Source organism: Vipera berus, assembly GCF_964194415.1.
Source record: "Vipera berus genome assembly, chromosome: W".
Taxonomy (NCBI): domain Eukaryota; kingdom Metazoa; phylum Chordata; class Lepidosauria; order Squamata; family Viperidae; genus Vipera; species Vipera berus.
The window spans coordinates 69,530,723-69,547,272 of record NC_138210.1 but is presented as its reverse complement, the minus strand read 5'-3'; the positions used below and the strand labels follow the sequence as shown (position 1 = coordinate 69,547,272).

Below are 16,550 nucleotides of genomic sequence, written 5' to 3'. Positions count from 1 at the left end.
AAGTTAAAACCATCGGAAAGCCTCCTGAGGCAAAAAGGAATGAGCTACAAGGGAAAAGTAAAATCTTGGGATCCATAAACCAAAATAGAGATGTAAATGTAGGCATAGGTATAGGCCCATGGTGGCAAACCTTTGGCACGTAGAGCCCTCTCTGTGGGCACATGTGCCGTCTTCCCAGTCCTAGGCCTTCATCTTGGTTTTATAAAGCCTTTTCACTTTAGGCCTCCAACGCCCTGTTTCAAAAAAAATCAACTTTCACTCAATCAATCAATTTCAACCTCGCAGGAAAAAAAAGACCTCACAAAGTTGGAATCAATTGAACTTTTAGTCCTACACAGTGGTGGAGGAAGTGATGTTTTGGAGCTGGAAAAAAGGTGCCACATGGGGGTGGGTGGAGCAGCAGGAGTAGGGCACTCCATGTGAGAGGTGGGGCAGGGCCTGTGCATATGATGGAGAAGCAATGCGGCAGTGCTACCATGGTGGTAGACCAGTTGCTTCCCTCCCCCTGCCAGATACCTGCTGAAGCTGCACAGGTTAGGTTCTCACCCCATCCCTACCCAGATGCCCTCATCTTCCCCAAGCATTTTTTCTTTGCTAACCTACCTTTCTGCTGTATTCCATTTCTCCATTCGCTTCTCAGCCTTCACCACGTGTTTGTGGGACTATTGGTAAAAAAAAAAGTTCCATGAGACTTTCTAACTTCTCATGAGATCTCAGGAAGTTAGAAAGTCTCATGGAACTTTTTTTTAATCAATGCCTATACCAGTGATGGCAAATCTTTTAGAGGGCCGATCTGAGGGTCTCCAGGGGAGGGGAGTGGAAGCGGGGCAAGTGCCAGAGCATGGTTCACTGGAAGAGGCTCACTGATCCTCAGGCCATGCAGGGGGCCCCTGGGTGGTGGCATAGACTGCCTGGAGACCTGAGCAGTGGAGGTCAAGTGTCCAATCTGGCCCTTGAGCTCCCATGGCACCAGGACCCCAGAGGCCCGGTTACCCTAGCTGTACTTCCCCAAGGGGGTTCCCAGCTGCATTTACCTCATCCTCAGGGCTACTGCTTCTGTGCTCACTCTCCTTGGCCAGGTTGCTCACAGTGGGTGCAGGAGGGCAAAGTTCATGGGTCAGAGGGAGGCCCACTCCCTCTCCATGCAAGGAGACCTGGCTTTGTAACCAAAGCATCCTCAGCAATAGGATGGGAGACCACAAGGAAATGGCGAAAGGGCAACAGGGCTGCTGGTGGCCAAGTGCTAAGGCAGGACATCCCTCAAATCCTCCCTCCCTCTTATTCCAATCTCCTTCCACTCTCCCTCCCTCTCTCCCTCCCTCCCCTCCTTCCCTGCCTCCCTCCTTTTCATTCCCATCTCCTTCTTTCTTTCCTAACCTTTCTTTCTTCCTGCTTCCCTCCCCTCCTTCCTTCCTTCCTTCCCTCCCTCTCTCCCTGCCCAGGAAGGGACGAGGGGAGAAGGAGAGATTGGCAGTGCTTCTCTCAAAGAGTGTTGGAAGAGACCTTTGTGGTCTTTAGTCCAAGCCCCTGATCAAGCAGGGGACCTATACCATTGCAGACAATGGAATATCCAATCTCTACTTAAAAGCCTCCAGTGATGGAGCATCCACAACTTCTGAAGGCAAGCCGTTCCACTGGATAGTTGTTTTCACAAGTCCTTAGTTCTAGGCTGGTTTTCTTCTTGATTAGTTTCCATCTATTATTGCCTTCTGATGCTTTGGAAAATAGGTTGACCCCTTTTTCTTTGTGGCAGCCATCAAATATTAGAACATTGCTATCATGTAACAGACTGAGCGCCTGTTACTCGTCCCAGCTTCTGTCAACCTAGCAGTTCGAAAGCACGTAAAAATGCAAGTAGAAAAATAGGGACTACTATGGTGGGAAGGTAACAGCGTTCCGTGTGCCTTTGGCGTCTAGTCATGCCGGCCATATGACCACGGAGATGTCCTCGGACAAGCACTGGCTCTTCCGCTTTGAAACGGAGATGAGCACCGGCCCCTAGAGTCGGGAACGACTAGCACGCATGTGCGGGGGAAACTTTACCTTTACCTTTTATCATGTCACTACCCCTAGTCCTTTTAACTAAGCTAGACAAACCCAATTCCCACAAACATTTGTCATATGTTTTAGCTTCCAGCCCTCTAATCATCTATGCTAACCATCCATTTAGACCAGATTGTCCCCCTGGTTTGGTTTATAGAATAGTGGCCATGAGCAGAGCCTTCTCAGAGACAGCACCCCAATTATAGAACTTTTTTCCAAGGAAAATATGAACAGTGCATCCCTCACCCATTTAGAGGCAACTCCAAACACTGTTCAGCCTGGCATATATAGAACAACACCACATTTTACTGTCAAACAGCACTAAGTAAATTACTACTATTTTTTTCTTTCTTAAAATACACATTTTAATATTGTTTTAAGCAGTGCTGGTGATGCTTTACAATAGCTGTCTTTAAGGGTTTTTTTTTTGTAAACTAACTTGGATTTCTCAGAAACATTTAATTTCGAATTAGATGTTGATTTAATAAATTAGGCAGAAGAAACAAATGTTTAAAAACATCTAAATCCCACAGACCTACTGTCTCCTAGGCGCAGACTGCAGAGAAAATAAGGCATTACATTTCTAGCCAGCATAGCCGCAAGATTATGTGAACTGTGGTCCATGACAGGGCTTTTTGACGGGTGATACATTGGCCATACATACGATGGGTTGAACAGCACTGTAAAAAAAATATGTAAAAAAAAGTGTAAAAGTGGGTGAGGTGAAGCGGCAGCAGTGCTGCACAGGCTTGTGGGAAAGTCAGCTGTAACTGCATGTTGCCTGAGTCCTGCTGAGAGCCCAAGATCAGCATATGCAGCTCCAGCTGACTGGGGGTGGCAGGCAGCCTCGCACAGTCTTCAGGCAGAGATTCAGCTGGAGCTGTGAGAGGCATTGCCTGGGTCCTGCTGAAGGAGACAGAAGAGATGATATTAAAGGGGGTGAAGGAAGAGATGTTATTAAATGGTATGGGGGAAGAGATGATATTGAAGGGGTGGGGGAAGAGATGATATTGAAGGGGTGGGGGAAGAGATTATATTGATGGGATTGGGGAAGAGATGATATTGAAGGGGGTGGGGAAGAGATGATATTAAAGGGGGAAAGAGATGATGTTAAAGGGGGTGGGGGAAGAGATGATATTGAAGGTGGAGAAAGAAGATATTGAAGGGATGGGTGAAGAGATGATATTGAAGGGGTGGGGAAGAGATGATATTAAAGGAGGAAAGAGATGATATTAAAGGGGGTGGGGGAAGAGATGATATTAAAGGGGGAAAGAGATGATATTAAAGGGGGTGGGGGAAGAGATGATATTAAAAGGGGTGGGGAAAGATGATATTGAAGGGGTGGGGGAAGAGATATATTAAAGGGGGAAAGAGATGATATTGAAGGGGGTAGGGAAGAGATGATATTAAAGGGGGACAGAGATGATATTAAAGGGGGTGGGGGAAGAGATGATATTGAAGGGGTGGGGAAGAGATATATTAAAGGGGGAAAGAGATGATATTAAAGGGGGTGGGGGAAGAGATGATATTAAAAGGCGTGGGGAAAGATGATATTGAAGGTGGGGGAAGAGCTGATATTGAAGGGGTGGGGAAGAGATGATATTAAAGGGGGAAAGAGATGATATTAAAGGGGGTGGGGGAAGAGATGATATTGAAGGGGTGGGGGAAGAGATGATATTGAAGGGGTGGGGAAGAGATGATATTAAAGGGGGAAAGAGATGATATTAAAGGGGGTGGGGGAAGAGATGATATTAAAAGGGGTGGGGAAAGATGATATTGAAGGGGTGGGGGAAGAGATATATTAAAGGGGGAAAGAGATGATATTGAAGGGGGTGGGGAAGAGATGATATTAAAGGGAGAAAGAGATGATATTAAAGGGGGTGGGGGAAGAGATGATATTGAAGGGGGTGGGGAAGAGATATATTAAAGGGGGAAAGAGATGATATTAAAGGGGGTGGGGGAAGAGATGATATTAAAAGGGGTGGGGAAAGATGATATTGAAGGTGGGGAAAGAGATGATATTGAAGGGGGTAGGGAAGAGATGATATTAAAGGGGGACAGAGATGATATTAAAGGGGGTGGGGGAAGAGATGATATTGAAGGGGTGGGGAAGAGATATATTAAAGGGGGAAAGAGATGGTATTAAAGGGGGTGGGGGAAGAGATGATATTAAAAGGGGTGGGGAAAGATGATATTGAAGGGGTGGGGGAAGAGATGATATTGGGGTGGGGAAGAAATGATATTAAAGGGGGAAAGAGATGATATTGAAGGGGGTGGGGAAGAGATGATATTAAAGGGGATGGGGGAAGTGTGTGAGTGAGTGAGAGAGAGAGACAGAGAGAGATCCCCTTTTTGTATGTTTGCTTACTCTGCAACACTTTCCTTTTCCCCACACTTTCGCTTCCCTGCTGGCTCAATCTCTCTTTCTCTCTCTCCCTCACACACAAAAAACTCCCCTTGCTTTCTCCCCCTTCTTTCCCAGCTGCACCTGAATGGAGTGGGAGTAGGTTAAAGAGAAGAGGGGAAGAAAGGGGGAGGCTCCCCTTTTTTGTAACACCTCAGCTTCTTCCTCCTCCTCTTCCCCTCATGGCTCTCTCTCTCTCTCTTGCTCTCTCTCTCTCTCTCTTTCACACACATACACACATACACACAGAGAGACAGAGACACACACACAGAAAAACCCTTCCTGCTTTCTCCTCCTTCTCACCCTTTCTCTCCAGTCACCACAAGTTGCCGGCTGAAGCTCTGCATGACTGCCCTACAACGTGGTGGATAGGGCAAATGGGAACCGGCTGATGCTCAGCTTGTGCCACTGCACACTCCCATCTCTGCACCTTTCATTCCATGGGCCAGGTGTGCCCTGGGGCACTAGGCTTACAGAATGCCAAGTCCCAAATGAGGAAAGGCATGGTGCAACAAAACCGGACAAGGAGAGGCCCGGCAAGGTGGGGAATGGCCGGGTGTGACAAGCAAGGCTGGAGGGGTAGGGGGGCAGGGTGAGGCAAATGAGTTGCAGCTGCTGCTGCAAACCACCAGGCCCAGAGCACTCGCCGTTTCCTGTCCGTACACTGGGAGGGTGCCCAGCCAGGTTGGGTGGGTCAGGGCTGGGCGGCAGGAGCCAGTCCCTTGCCATTTCTGGGACAGCCCCGGCGGGCAAATTTGGACCCTCCCTGGCCCGGTACCTGCTGCTTTGGTGGCTCTGTAGGCAGAGCTGCAAAGTTCTCTTCTTTGCCAGAGAACTTTGCAGCACTGCCTACAGAGCCACCAAAGCTGTAGTTGAGGGGGAAACCTGCCCCACTTGTTCCACAGCCGCTTTCACCTGAGCGTTATTGCAGCAGCATTGGGCACAATACGCGAGGCAGCAAATAGCCACGCCAAGCCAAAACTGGCCATTTGTCGCCTCCTGTGCAATGCCGCTTCCATGAGGCCGTGGAACAAGTGGAGCAGGTTCTCCCCTCACCTGCCCATTTAGTACAGTTTTGGTGGCTCTGTAGGCAGAGCTGTGAAATTCTCTGACAGAGAAGAAAACTTTGCAGCTCTTGCCTATAGAGCCACCAAAGCAGCAGGTGAAGTTCTGGAGGTTCAGGGAGGCGCTGGCCTGGCATGGGAAGGACACGTCCCCCACCCTCCTGCCACCATGCAGGGTAAGGTTGCCACCCCCATCCCCACCCAGATGCCCTTGCCTCTTCTTTTTACTAACCTGCCTTTCAGCTGCATTCTGTTCTCCATTCATTTCTCAGTCTTTGTCTTGTGTCTGTGGGACTATTGGTAAAAAAAAAAGTTCCATCAGACTTTCTAACTTCTTGAGATCTCGTGAGAAGTTAGAAAGTCTCATGGAACTTATTTTAAATTGATAGTCCTACAAACACGTGGCAAAGGCTGAGAAGTGAATGGAAAAATGGAATGCAGCTGAAAGGCAAGTTAGTAAAAAAAACATTTGGGGGAGGCGAGGGCATCTGGGGAAGCAGCAACCTACCGTGTACAGCTTTGGCAGGTGTCTGGCAGGGGGAGGGAAGCAACTGGTCTACCACCATGGTAGTACCGCTGCGTTGCTTCTCCACCCCATTCACAGGACCCGCCCCACGCCTCACATGGAGCACCCTACTCCTGCTGCTCCCCCCACCCCACATGGCATCTTCTCTTCCAGCTCTAACATGTCACTTCCTCTGCTGCTATGTGGGACTAAAAGTTCAATTGATTCCAACTTTGCAAGATCTTTTTTTTTCCCATGAGAAGTTGAAATTGATTGATTGATGGATTGAAACTTTTTTTTTTTTTGCACAGGGCGGCGGAGGCCTAAAGTAAAAAGGCTTTGTAAAACCCAGCTGAAGGCCTAGGACTGGGGCGATGGCGCGTGTGCCCACAGAGAGGGCTCTGCGTGCCACCTGTGGAACATGTGCCATAGGTTCGCCACCACAGCCCTATACCATTTCAGACAGGTGGCTATTCAGTCTCTTCTTAAAAACGTCCCATGTTGGAGCATTCACACCTCCTGGAGGCAAGTCTTTCCACTGATTAATTATTCTAACTGTCAGGAAATTTCTTCTTAGTTCTGGGTGGCTTCTCTCCTTGATTAGTTTCCATCTGTTGCTTCTTGTGCTGCATTCAGGTGCTTTGGAGAATAGCTTGACTCCCTCTTCTTTGGGGCAACCCCTGAGATTTTGGAACACTGCTATCATCCCACCCCTAGTCCTTCTTTTCATTAAATTAGACATACCCAAGTCCAGCAAAAAATGTTCACTTTACTTCTGTCTGCATTTATATTTTAGGAAAAGCCAGAGATTTTTTTCTTAATGCTTTCCAAACTGCTTCTTTCACTTCGCTGTTCCTAACGGTGTAAATTAAAGGATTCAGCATTGGGACAACTATAGTATTCACCACAGAAACAACCTTCATGCTACTGAAAGAAGAGTTCTTGACTGTAGGTATTAAATAGACAAAACAGACTGACCCATACAACATGCAGACTACAACCAGTTGGGAAGCACAGGTAGAGAAAGCTCTTTGCTGTCTGGTGGCTGAAGGCATTCGGAGGATGGTCAAAATATATATATTTATATTTATATTTATATTTATTATATTTTTATACCGCCCTTCTCCCGAAGGACTCAGGGCGGTGTACAGGGCAATAAATATAAAAACGAAATACAAAAGTTAAAAAACAATTAAATATTATGCCCGAATATAAAACAATAATTAAAAGACATATTAAAACCCCAATCCTAACCCATCAAACCAGGTCAGATTGCTCGAATAAATAAGTTTTTAGATCGCGCTGGAAGGAGCAAAGGTCGGGGGCCATCCGGAGCTCAACCGGCAAGCGGTTCCACAGGTCTGGCGCGCCCACAGAGAACACCCTCCCCCTGGGGGCCACCAATCGACATTCTTTGATCGGAGGCACCCTGAGGAGGCCCTCTCTGTGGGAGCGCACTGGACAGAGGGAAGTTGACGCTGGTCGCAGGTGTTGCCATAGGTAATCCGGACCCATGCCATGTAGGGCTTTGTAAGAAAAGGGAGGACATTACCACCATCACCATAATTAAGAACCCCAGGGCTTCAATGACTCTAATATCTCCTCCTGCAATCTTCAACACTGGTCTCACCTCACAGTAGAAGTGATTGATAATGTTGGATGTACAGTAGGGTAGGTTTGGAACCCTGATTTTCTGATAAAGAGTGGAGAAAAAGCTTCCAAACCAGGCTGCTATTGATAGTTTCAGGCAGACCCCAGAGGTCATGATGGTGGCATATCTCAAAGGATGGCAAATGGCTAAGTATCTGTCCAAGGATATAAAAGTGATGATAAAATATTCCGTGACTCCAAAAAAGAAGTAAAAATACAGCTGAGTAATGCAACAGTTGAAACAGATGGAATTCTTTGCCGAGAGATAGTTGACCAGCAATTTAGGGATAAAGGTTGTGGTGTGTCCAATGTCAATGCAAGAAAGGTTGCTAAGGAAGAAATACATGGGCTTCTGGAGACGGTGGTCCACAATTACCATGACAATGATGAGCCTGCTGCCTATCAGACACAGGATGTAGATCAGAAAGATGCTTGCATACATCACATTTTCCATTCCCCAAACACATGGCAATCCAACAAGAAAAAATTCAGTTATTCTGGAACAGTTGGTCAAGTTCATGTTCCCCTTCTGTTACAAAGAGACAAAATATGAAACCTTCCTCAAAACAACATTTAGTTACATTTCAAAAAACACTTTTGAGACATTGCTGTTGCAATTGGAAATTAGAAAAGAGAATGTAACATGAGGGGTCCTGGGTGCTCTCTGAGCATGCTTGTTTTCTTACAAATCTTTCATTACCCTAACTAGATAACATCAGCAGTGTTAGAGTGTTGCTAGCACTGATGATGTTACCTAGTTGGGGTAAAGGAACATCTGCAAAAAAACAAGCAAGCTCAGAGAGCATTTCAACCCTGAGCTACAAATAGTCTCCTTCATTGATAAAACGTAACATGACATGACATGACTGACATAACATAACACAGCATAACAACTCAGAGAATATAAGAGACACAAAGTTGATTAGGGGACTGGAGACAAAATCATATTTTATTATTTTTATTTTATTTTAATTCCATTTATATCCCGCCCTTCTCCGAAGACTCAGGGCGGCTTACGAGCTTAGCAGTAGCCTTCATTCTATGTATATGCCTGCTTATTAGGGCTTTCACACACACCCCAAGCGGCATTATTACAAAGTCAGCTTATTGCCCCCAACAATCTGGGTCCTCATTTTACCTACCTCGGAAGGGTGGAAGGCTGAGTCAACCTTGAGCCTGGTGGGATGCGAACCTGCACTAATTGCAGGCAGCTGGTGTTACTTAAGGAGGCATTAGCCCACTGCTCCACCAAGGCTATTTCTAGTCCAATGAAGAAAAGGATGACAGGTGCCATGATGACAGGTAGTCTTCCAATATTGAAGGGCTGTCATAGAGAAGAGAAGGTAGATCGTTTCTCCAAAGCACTTGGAGGACAGGACAAGAAGTAACGGATGGAAAATTTTCAAGGAGAGATCTATCCTAGAACTAAGAAGAAATTTCCTGACAATGAGAGCAATTAATCAGTGAAACAACCTGCCTCCAGAAGTTGTGGGTGCTCCATCACTGGAGGTTTTTAAGAAGAGATTGGACAACCATTTGTCTGAAATGGTATAGGATTTCCTGCCTGAGCAGGGGGTTGGACTAGAAGACCTCCAAGGTGCCTTCCAACTCTGTTATTCTATATCCTGTAAGATTTTATTTTCAAATCAAGTTAAGGACAGTTGTGCATACTTAGGATTTTAAATGAGACATTTTAATATAAATTTTAGAATACGAGTTATGACTTCTAAATCTCCATCACTGGAATCCAAAACTTATGAGGCCCAAAAAACAAAAATACTATTAGGGCTCAATGTGGTGTCTGAAATTTGCATTTGTTATTTCCAGATTCTTAAATACATGCTGATATTTTGGAAGAGAGTAGTAAAATACTGAAAAACAAAATAAGGGAAGTGATAGAAAAATTATGAAAAAGAAGAAGAATCTCTACGGATGACATGGAGACACTGACAGCTGGCTGAGAGAAAATGTATTTAGGTGAATGAATACAAGTACAGGGAGAAAGTTATGAAAGTATGGAAGATTACATTGTGCAATAAGGTGAATATTATCAGAGATTCTCAACAAATGAGAATGTAAAGTCACCTGATAGAGAGAATGGGATTCATATATGGTCCACAAATGCATCCACCAATGGAAAGAGATTGAAAATTTAGATAATGGAGATAAAGGTAAATAAATGTTTATAGAAACATGAAAACCAAGATGTTTCCCTCTGTGGGCAGTTAGTTTTGTGTATATGCTAGAAACTAATCCTTACTTTCCTGGTGTAATTCTGTTCCATATGCTTCTTCTATGGATCTAAAGATCTCTCCATCCTTACCTTGACTTGTTCTTTCTTTATTGTCTGCTTTGTTGTCCCCAAATATCTTTCACTCCAGCTCTCTATTCATTCATCAAGACAATGTTTTGAAGAACCACAGAAAAAAATTTGTGAAATTCTGTTCCAGGTATTTGTTCTATAAAACATGGACCTAAAGATCTCTCCAGTTTTACCTTGACTTTTTGTTCCATTACCTGTTTTGTGGGCTTCACTTCATCTGTCCAGGAGGATCTGTCCAGACTCGAATATTGGGCGCTATCTAACACAATGAAATTCAGTGGTGAAAAAAGTAAGGTTCTACACTTAGGCAGGAAAAATCAAATGCACAGGTATAGTATAGGTGGTAGCTTGCTCAATAGCAGTAACTGTGAGAGGGATCTCGGAGTCCTAGTAGACAATCATTACAAAATAAGCCAGCGGTGTGCTGCAGCGGCCAAAAAAGCCAACACAGTGCTAGGCTGCATTAACAGAGGGATAGAATCAAGATCACGTGAAGTACTAATACCACTTTACAATGCCTTGGTAAGGCCACACCTGGAATACTGCATCCAGTTTCGGTCACCACGATGTAAAAATTATATTGAGACTCTAGAAAGGGTACAGAGAAGGGCAACAAAGATGATTGGGGGACTGGAGGCTAAAACATATAGGGAACGGTTGCTGGAGATGGGTATGTGTAGTTTAATGAAGAGAAGGGTGAGGGGTGACATGTTAGCAGTGTTCCAATATCTCAGGGGCTGCCACAAAGAAAAGGGAGCCAAGCTATTCTCCAAAGCACCTGAAAGTAAGACAAGAAGCAATGAATGGAAACTAGTCAAGGAGAGAAGCAACCTAGAACTAAGGAGAAACTTCCTGACAGTTAGAACAATTAACCAGTGGAACAACCTGCCTCCAGAAGTGGTGAATGCTCCAACACTGGAAGTTTTTAAGAAGAGACTGGACAGCCATTTGTCTGAAATGGTATAGGTTTCCTGCCAGAGCAGGGGGTTGGACTAGATGACCTCCAAGGTCCCTTCCAACTTCTTCTTCTTCTTCTTCTTCTTCTTCTTCTTCTTCTTCTTCTTCTTCTTCTTCTTCTTCTTCTTCTTCTTCTTCTTCTTCTTATTATTATTATTATTATTATTATTATTATTATTATTATTATTATTATTATTATTATTATTATTATTATTATTATTATTATTATTATTATTATTATTATTATCTCTATTCATTCATCAAGACTATGTCTTCAAGAACCACAAAATATGATACACTATGTGTTGAAGGGGAAATGGTAGACTTTTTGAAAAAATATTTTCTTTGACATTTAAAGAACCTACAGCAGATTGCATCACAGAATCTTTCTTTAGTGATTCTATAAAGAAGCTTGGGAGACAGTCTCTAAGGATATTTGCCTTTAATTTCCCTTGAGGATCCATGCACGATACCTGGAATATACTGAAGGCTGAAATCCCTTGGATCAAACTTCATGTGCCATCCCAAGACAGGAGGTCCTCTCGAGCCAATCCAATAAGGATAAACTGCAACTCATTTATAGTTGGTCTAATTCACGCTCCCACACAACTACAAAATAAAAAGGGAAATGTAATGCCTTTTCTGATGCAACACTTCATTTTCTAGAAGGTTGTGAAACCATCTCTAGAGATATTTATCTCTCAATTATCATAAGAATCCATAGACCAGTGGGTCTCCAAACTTGGCCCTTTTATGACTTGTGGACTTCAACTCCCAGAATTCCTCAGCCAGTTCTGGGATTTTGTGATAATTTAGCTAACTGACTAGATATCATTCTATATGGCAGTAGAATATTTCTCAAGAGAAGAAGTTCCAAAATATGGGATTTGAACGGTCACAGTAAATAAGTTCAAATGTTCAATAAAATGGTAACATGCCTAGACCTGAAAAAGTGTTACACATAGAAAGATCCTTTTTAGGGGTCAAAGTTCACACTCTGCTCCAGGAAACTTTTTTCTGTTCTGCAGCCAACAAGAGGTTTCTGATTTCCATTTTCTAATTTCTGATTTCTCCACTCCTTCTGATTTTCTGATTTCCATTTATTCTTCTAATAGAAAATGTGTGCGTTTGTAACATTTGGAAAATTCCGCAGGTATACTGCTCTGTGTGTAAATGATACTACTCAGGGAATAGGTGGACAAGAATCTTAAGAATTATTTTCTTCCTCTCTCCTTGATATCCTTCCAATATTTCTCCACAATAAGTGGTCATTATATACCGCCCTGAGTCCTACGGGAAAAGGGCGGTATATAAGTCTAATAAAGATAAAGATAAAGGTTTGTGACTGACCCAAGATCACTCAACAGTTTCCATGACAAAGGAGGACGTGAACATCTGTGTTTCTATTCCTAGCCCAACATGACAACCAATGTACCATATTGTGTTAGTGTACAGCAGACACAAGGCCCGGGGGCCCGATCCGGCCCGTGAAGTGGTTTCATGCAGCCCGCGAAGCCATCCTGGAAACAGTGAGGGAACGGCCCCCGCTGCCTTGGCCCTGGCCCAGAGACCCTCCTCCTGCCAGAGACCCTCAGATCTGTCCCACTCCTGCCCAGGCCCCCATAGGCACCCTTGATGCGAATGACCTAGAGCTGGCCACACCCACCCAGTAGGCCATATGCACTCTAACCACGCCTACCCAGTAGGCCACACCCACCCTGGCCACACCCACCCAGCCCCTTGAGGGCAACCGCAATGCTGATGCGGCCCTCAATGAAATTGAGTTTGACACCCCTGGTGTACAGCATATCCAAGAATTCCAATCTAAGCAAGCAGCTTACAGAACATATTTTATTGAACATATCAAGATACAGAATCAATGCATTATTATAAATGCAATAACCTAATTGGTATGGAAAAACTCACACTCCAATCTTCATCAATAGTTACCTAATCAAGATTGAATTGAATTCAAAAGCTGTAATTCCAAATACATGATCAGGGGTCATTCACTATATTCCCTATTTTATGCTTATAGTACTAAACCACAGTAGCTCTCCTACAATCCTTTTATCACAGGATTATCACATAATTGCACATGAAAAGAACAAAAACTTCTGCTTGTCACCTACCCTGTTGCCCATTGATTTCTCCACCTTCGCTAAAGTAAGCTTGTCAGAGAATACCTGCATGTTATCATTGGAAATGGATTGTGAATAGAGTTGTTCTTCCTAACTTCTCAACAAAATCCTATGCTATGAGATTTGGGACAATTCAGGGATATCATATAGAAGGATAAATTCATTTAAGGAAATCAGAAACAGAAAGTATATTATTAACCCAATGAACAAAGGGATATTGAATATGTAGAAAGATGTCCCAGAATTCTTCTAAACATGACTTCATTGTTTAAAAAAATAATTCTCAGGTCCAATAAGGCAGATTGGAAGCGAGAGAATCCAATTAGGACAAAAGAAAACATAATTTTACTAGAAAGAGGTAGGTCCAGGAGTCTCGCAAAGATTATGGATGTTATAGACGTCTGAAATTGGGATGGAACCAAATTGGGGTGGTTGATTTAAATGTAAAGCTAATTTTTTTAAAAAAGGGAGAGGGAATTCTACCAGACAGAAATGATAAAATGTTGCAAACAAGATAGGCAGCCGTGGATGTTTAATTCTAATTAGCTCTATATTCATGAAATTTGTTGAATTTTAGTAGTTGCCATCTTTTATCATACATTTATGAGAAACACCACTTTCTTCCCTACCATCTTCAAAATCAACAGGAGTTTGAAGCTTCATGTTTCCTAGCATGAAAGATGGAGACTACCAAATGCTTTAGAAAGTCACTTTTCAAGTCAAATCATGATCTTTTAGGCCAAGGCTGGCATCTAAAAAGTATAATAATAATAATAATAATAATAATAATAATAATAATAATAATAATAATAATAATAATAATAATAATAATAATAATAATAATAATAATAAGAAGAAGAAGAAGAAGAAGAAGAAGAAGAAGAAGAAGAAGAAGAAGAAGAAGAAGAAGAAGAAGAAGAAGAAGAAGAAGAAGAAGAAGAAGATGGAAGGGACCTTGGAGGTCATCTAGTCCAACCCCCTGTTAAGGCAGGAAATCCTATACCATTTCAGACAAATGGCTGTCCAGTCTCTTCTTAAAAACTTGCAGTGTTGGAGCATTCACAACTTCTGGAGGCAGATTGTTCCACTGATTATTGTTCTCACTGTCAGGACATTTGTCCTTAGTTCTAGGTTGCTTCTCTCCTTGATTAGTTTCCATCCATTGCTTCTTGTCCTGCCTTCAGGTGCTTTGGAGCTTGACTCTCTTTTCTTTGTGGCAACTCCTGAGATATTGGAGTATGGCTATCATGTCACCCCTGGTCCTTCTTTTCATTAAACTAGACAAACCCAATTCCAGCAATCGTTCTTTATGTGTTTTAGCCTCCAGTCCTCTGAAGCATAGGATTGCTTCTCCAAAGAGATCTACGTTTTAGGGAAAGCTGGAATCCTTTTTCGTAATGCTTTGCAAACTGCTTCCTTCACTTCATTGTTCCTAATGGTGTAAATGAAAGGATTTAACACTGGAGCGACTATGGCGTTCACCACAGAAACAGACTTGATTACACCAAAGGAAGAATTCTTGACGGTTGGTCTTAAGTAGACAAAAAAGACTGATCCGTAGAAAATGCAGACTACAACCAGGTGGGAAGCGCAGGTAGAGAAAGCCCTCTGCTGACTGGTGGTTGAAGGCATTCGGAGAATGGTGCAAATGATGAAGAGGTAAGAAATGAGGGTGAAAAGCAGGGAGGACATCACCACAAGCATAGTAACAAGGAAGCCAAGAACTTCAATGACATCTATATCTCCACCTGCGATTTGTAACAGGGGTCCAACATCGCAGAAGAAATGATCTATAATGTTGGAGGCACAGAAGGGAAGGTTTGCAATCATTACTACCTGGTAAATTATGGAGGAAAAACCTACAAACCAGGCGGTTATTGCCAGTTTAAGGCAGACCCCCGAAGTCATGATAATGGCATATCTCAAAGGATGGCAGATGGCTAAGTATCTGTCCAAGGATATCAAAGTGATGATGAAAAATTCAGTGACCCCAAAAAGGAAATAGAAGCACATCTGTATGATGCAGCAATAAAAACATATGGAATTACTACCAGAGATATAATTGATCAACAACTTAGGTATGAAGGCTGTGGTATGCCCAATGTCAATTAAAGAAAGGTTGCTAAGGAAGAAATACATGGGTTTCTGGAGATGGTGATCTATGCTTACTATTATAATAATGAGCCCATTGCCCATCAGACAAAGGAGATAAAGCAGAAAGACATTGGCATACATCACCCTTTCCATTCCCCAAATACTTGGCAGTCCAACAAGAATAAATTCAGGTGTTCTTGTACAGTTGGTCAGATTCATGTTTCCTTGTGTTGTGGTGGCTCAGTGTTAAGATGCTGAGCTTGTCAGCTGATAACTTGTGGATTTCAGTTCACAGAGTTTGCCGTTTCTTTGCATCCTAGGAGAGCAACATCTGCCACTGCTTAGGATATTGAACTTTCAACCTTCCAAGTGGGAGGTGAGTGTCTTCACCACTAGGTCGCCTCACCGAGCATCCTCATTCTACACAACAGGTGCCTAAAAAGCTCTCCACCCATCTCTTGAATTGTTCTTCCTTCATTACCTGCCTTGTCTTCTACAAATACTTTTCATTCCATTTCTACATCCATTTAGAAAGACAGTGTTTTGAAGAGACCATAGAAAATAATACATAAGTGGAGGGTGAAATGGTAGTCTTACTGAGAAATATTTTCTATAACTTTTAAAGAAAATAACAAAGTAACAGCGTTAGAAAGGATATTGCAGTTCTTCTAGTCCAAACCTGTGCTCAAGCAGGAGACCTTTTACCATTTAAGATAAATGGTGTCCAATCTTTTTTTTTTTTTAATAAACCTCCAGTGATGGAGCCCTCACAACTTCTGGAGGCAAGTTATTCCACTGATTAATCATTGCGTCAGAAATTTCTTCTTAGATTCTAGGTTGCTTATCTCCTTGATTAGTTTCCATCTGTTGCTTCTTGTCCTGCCCTCAGCTGCTTTGGAGAATAGCTTGACTCCTTCTTCTTTGGGGCAACCCCTGAGATACTGGAACATTGCTAAAAATATTTAGCAGATTTCATCATAGAAAGTTTATTTACTGATTCTCTACAGGAACTTGGGAGACAGTGTCTAAGGATGTTTGCTTTAATTTCCCATGAGTATCCATGCACTACACCTACAATATATTCAAGGCTGATATCATTTTGGAGGCAAACTTCAAGTGCCATCCCAAGATAGGAGGTTTTCTGGAGGCACTCTGGAGGCACACCAGCAAGAATAAACTGTGCAAAGATAAACTCTTTTATAGTTGGTTTAATTCCCATTTCATTTCAGCTGCAGAAACTGAAAATTTAAAACTTTCACTAATGCAGTGGTTTATTTTCTTCGGAAACCTAAGACACCATTTGTAGATATATTTTTTCTTTAAATTCCCATAAAAATCCATAGACTATGTTTAGAATAGAATAGAATAG

At 42.9% G+C, this 16,550-nt stretch overlaps 1 protein-coding gene across 1 annotated transcript; it reads right to left on the bottom strand.

Annotated features, from left to right (window-relative positions):
* Positions 1-14,449: 14,449 nt before the first annotated feature.
* LOC308676429 (olfactory receptor 6X1-like) lies at positions 14,450-15,400 on the bottom strand (the record flags this gene model as incomplete). Its single annotated transcript, XM_081342245.1, has 1 exon — positions 14,450-15,400. One exon carries the CDS (start codon positions 15,398-15,400, stop codon positions 14,450-14,452), a length of 951 nt encoding a protein of 316 aa, XP_081198371.1.
* Between the last annotated feature and the right edge of the window lie 1,150 nt (positions 15,401-16,550).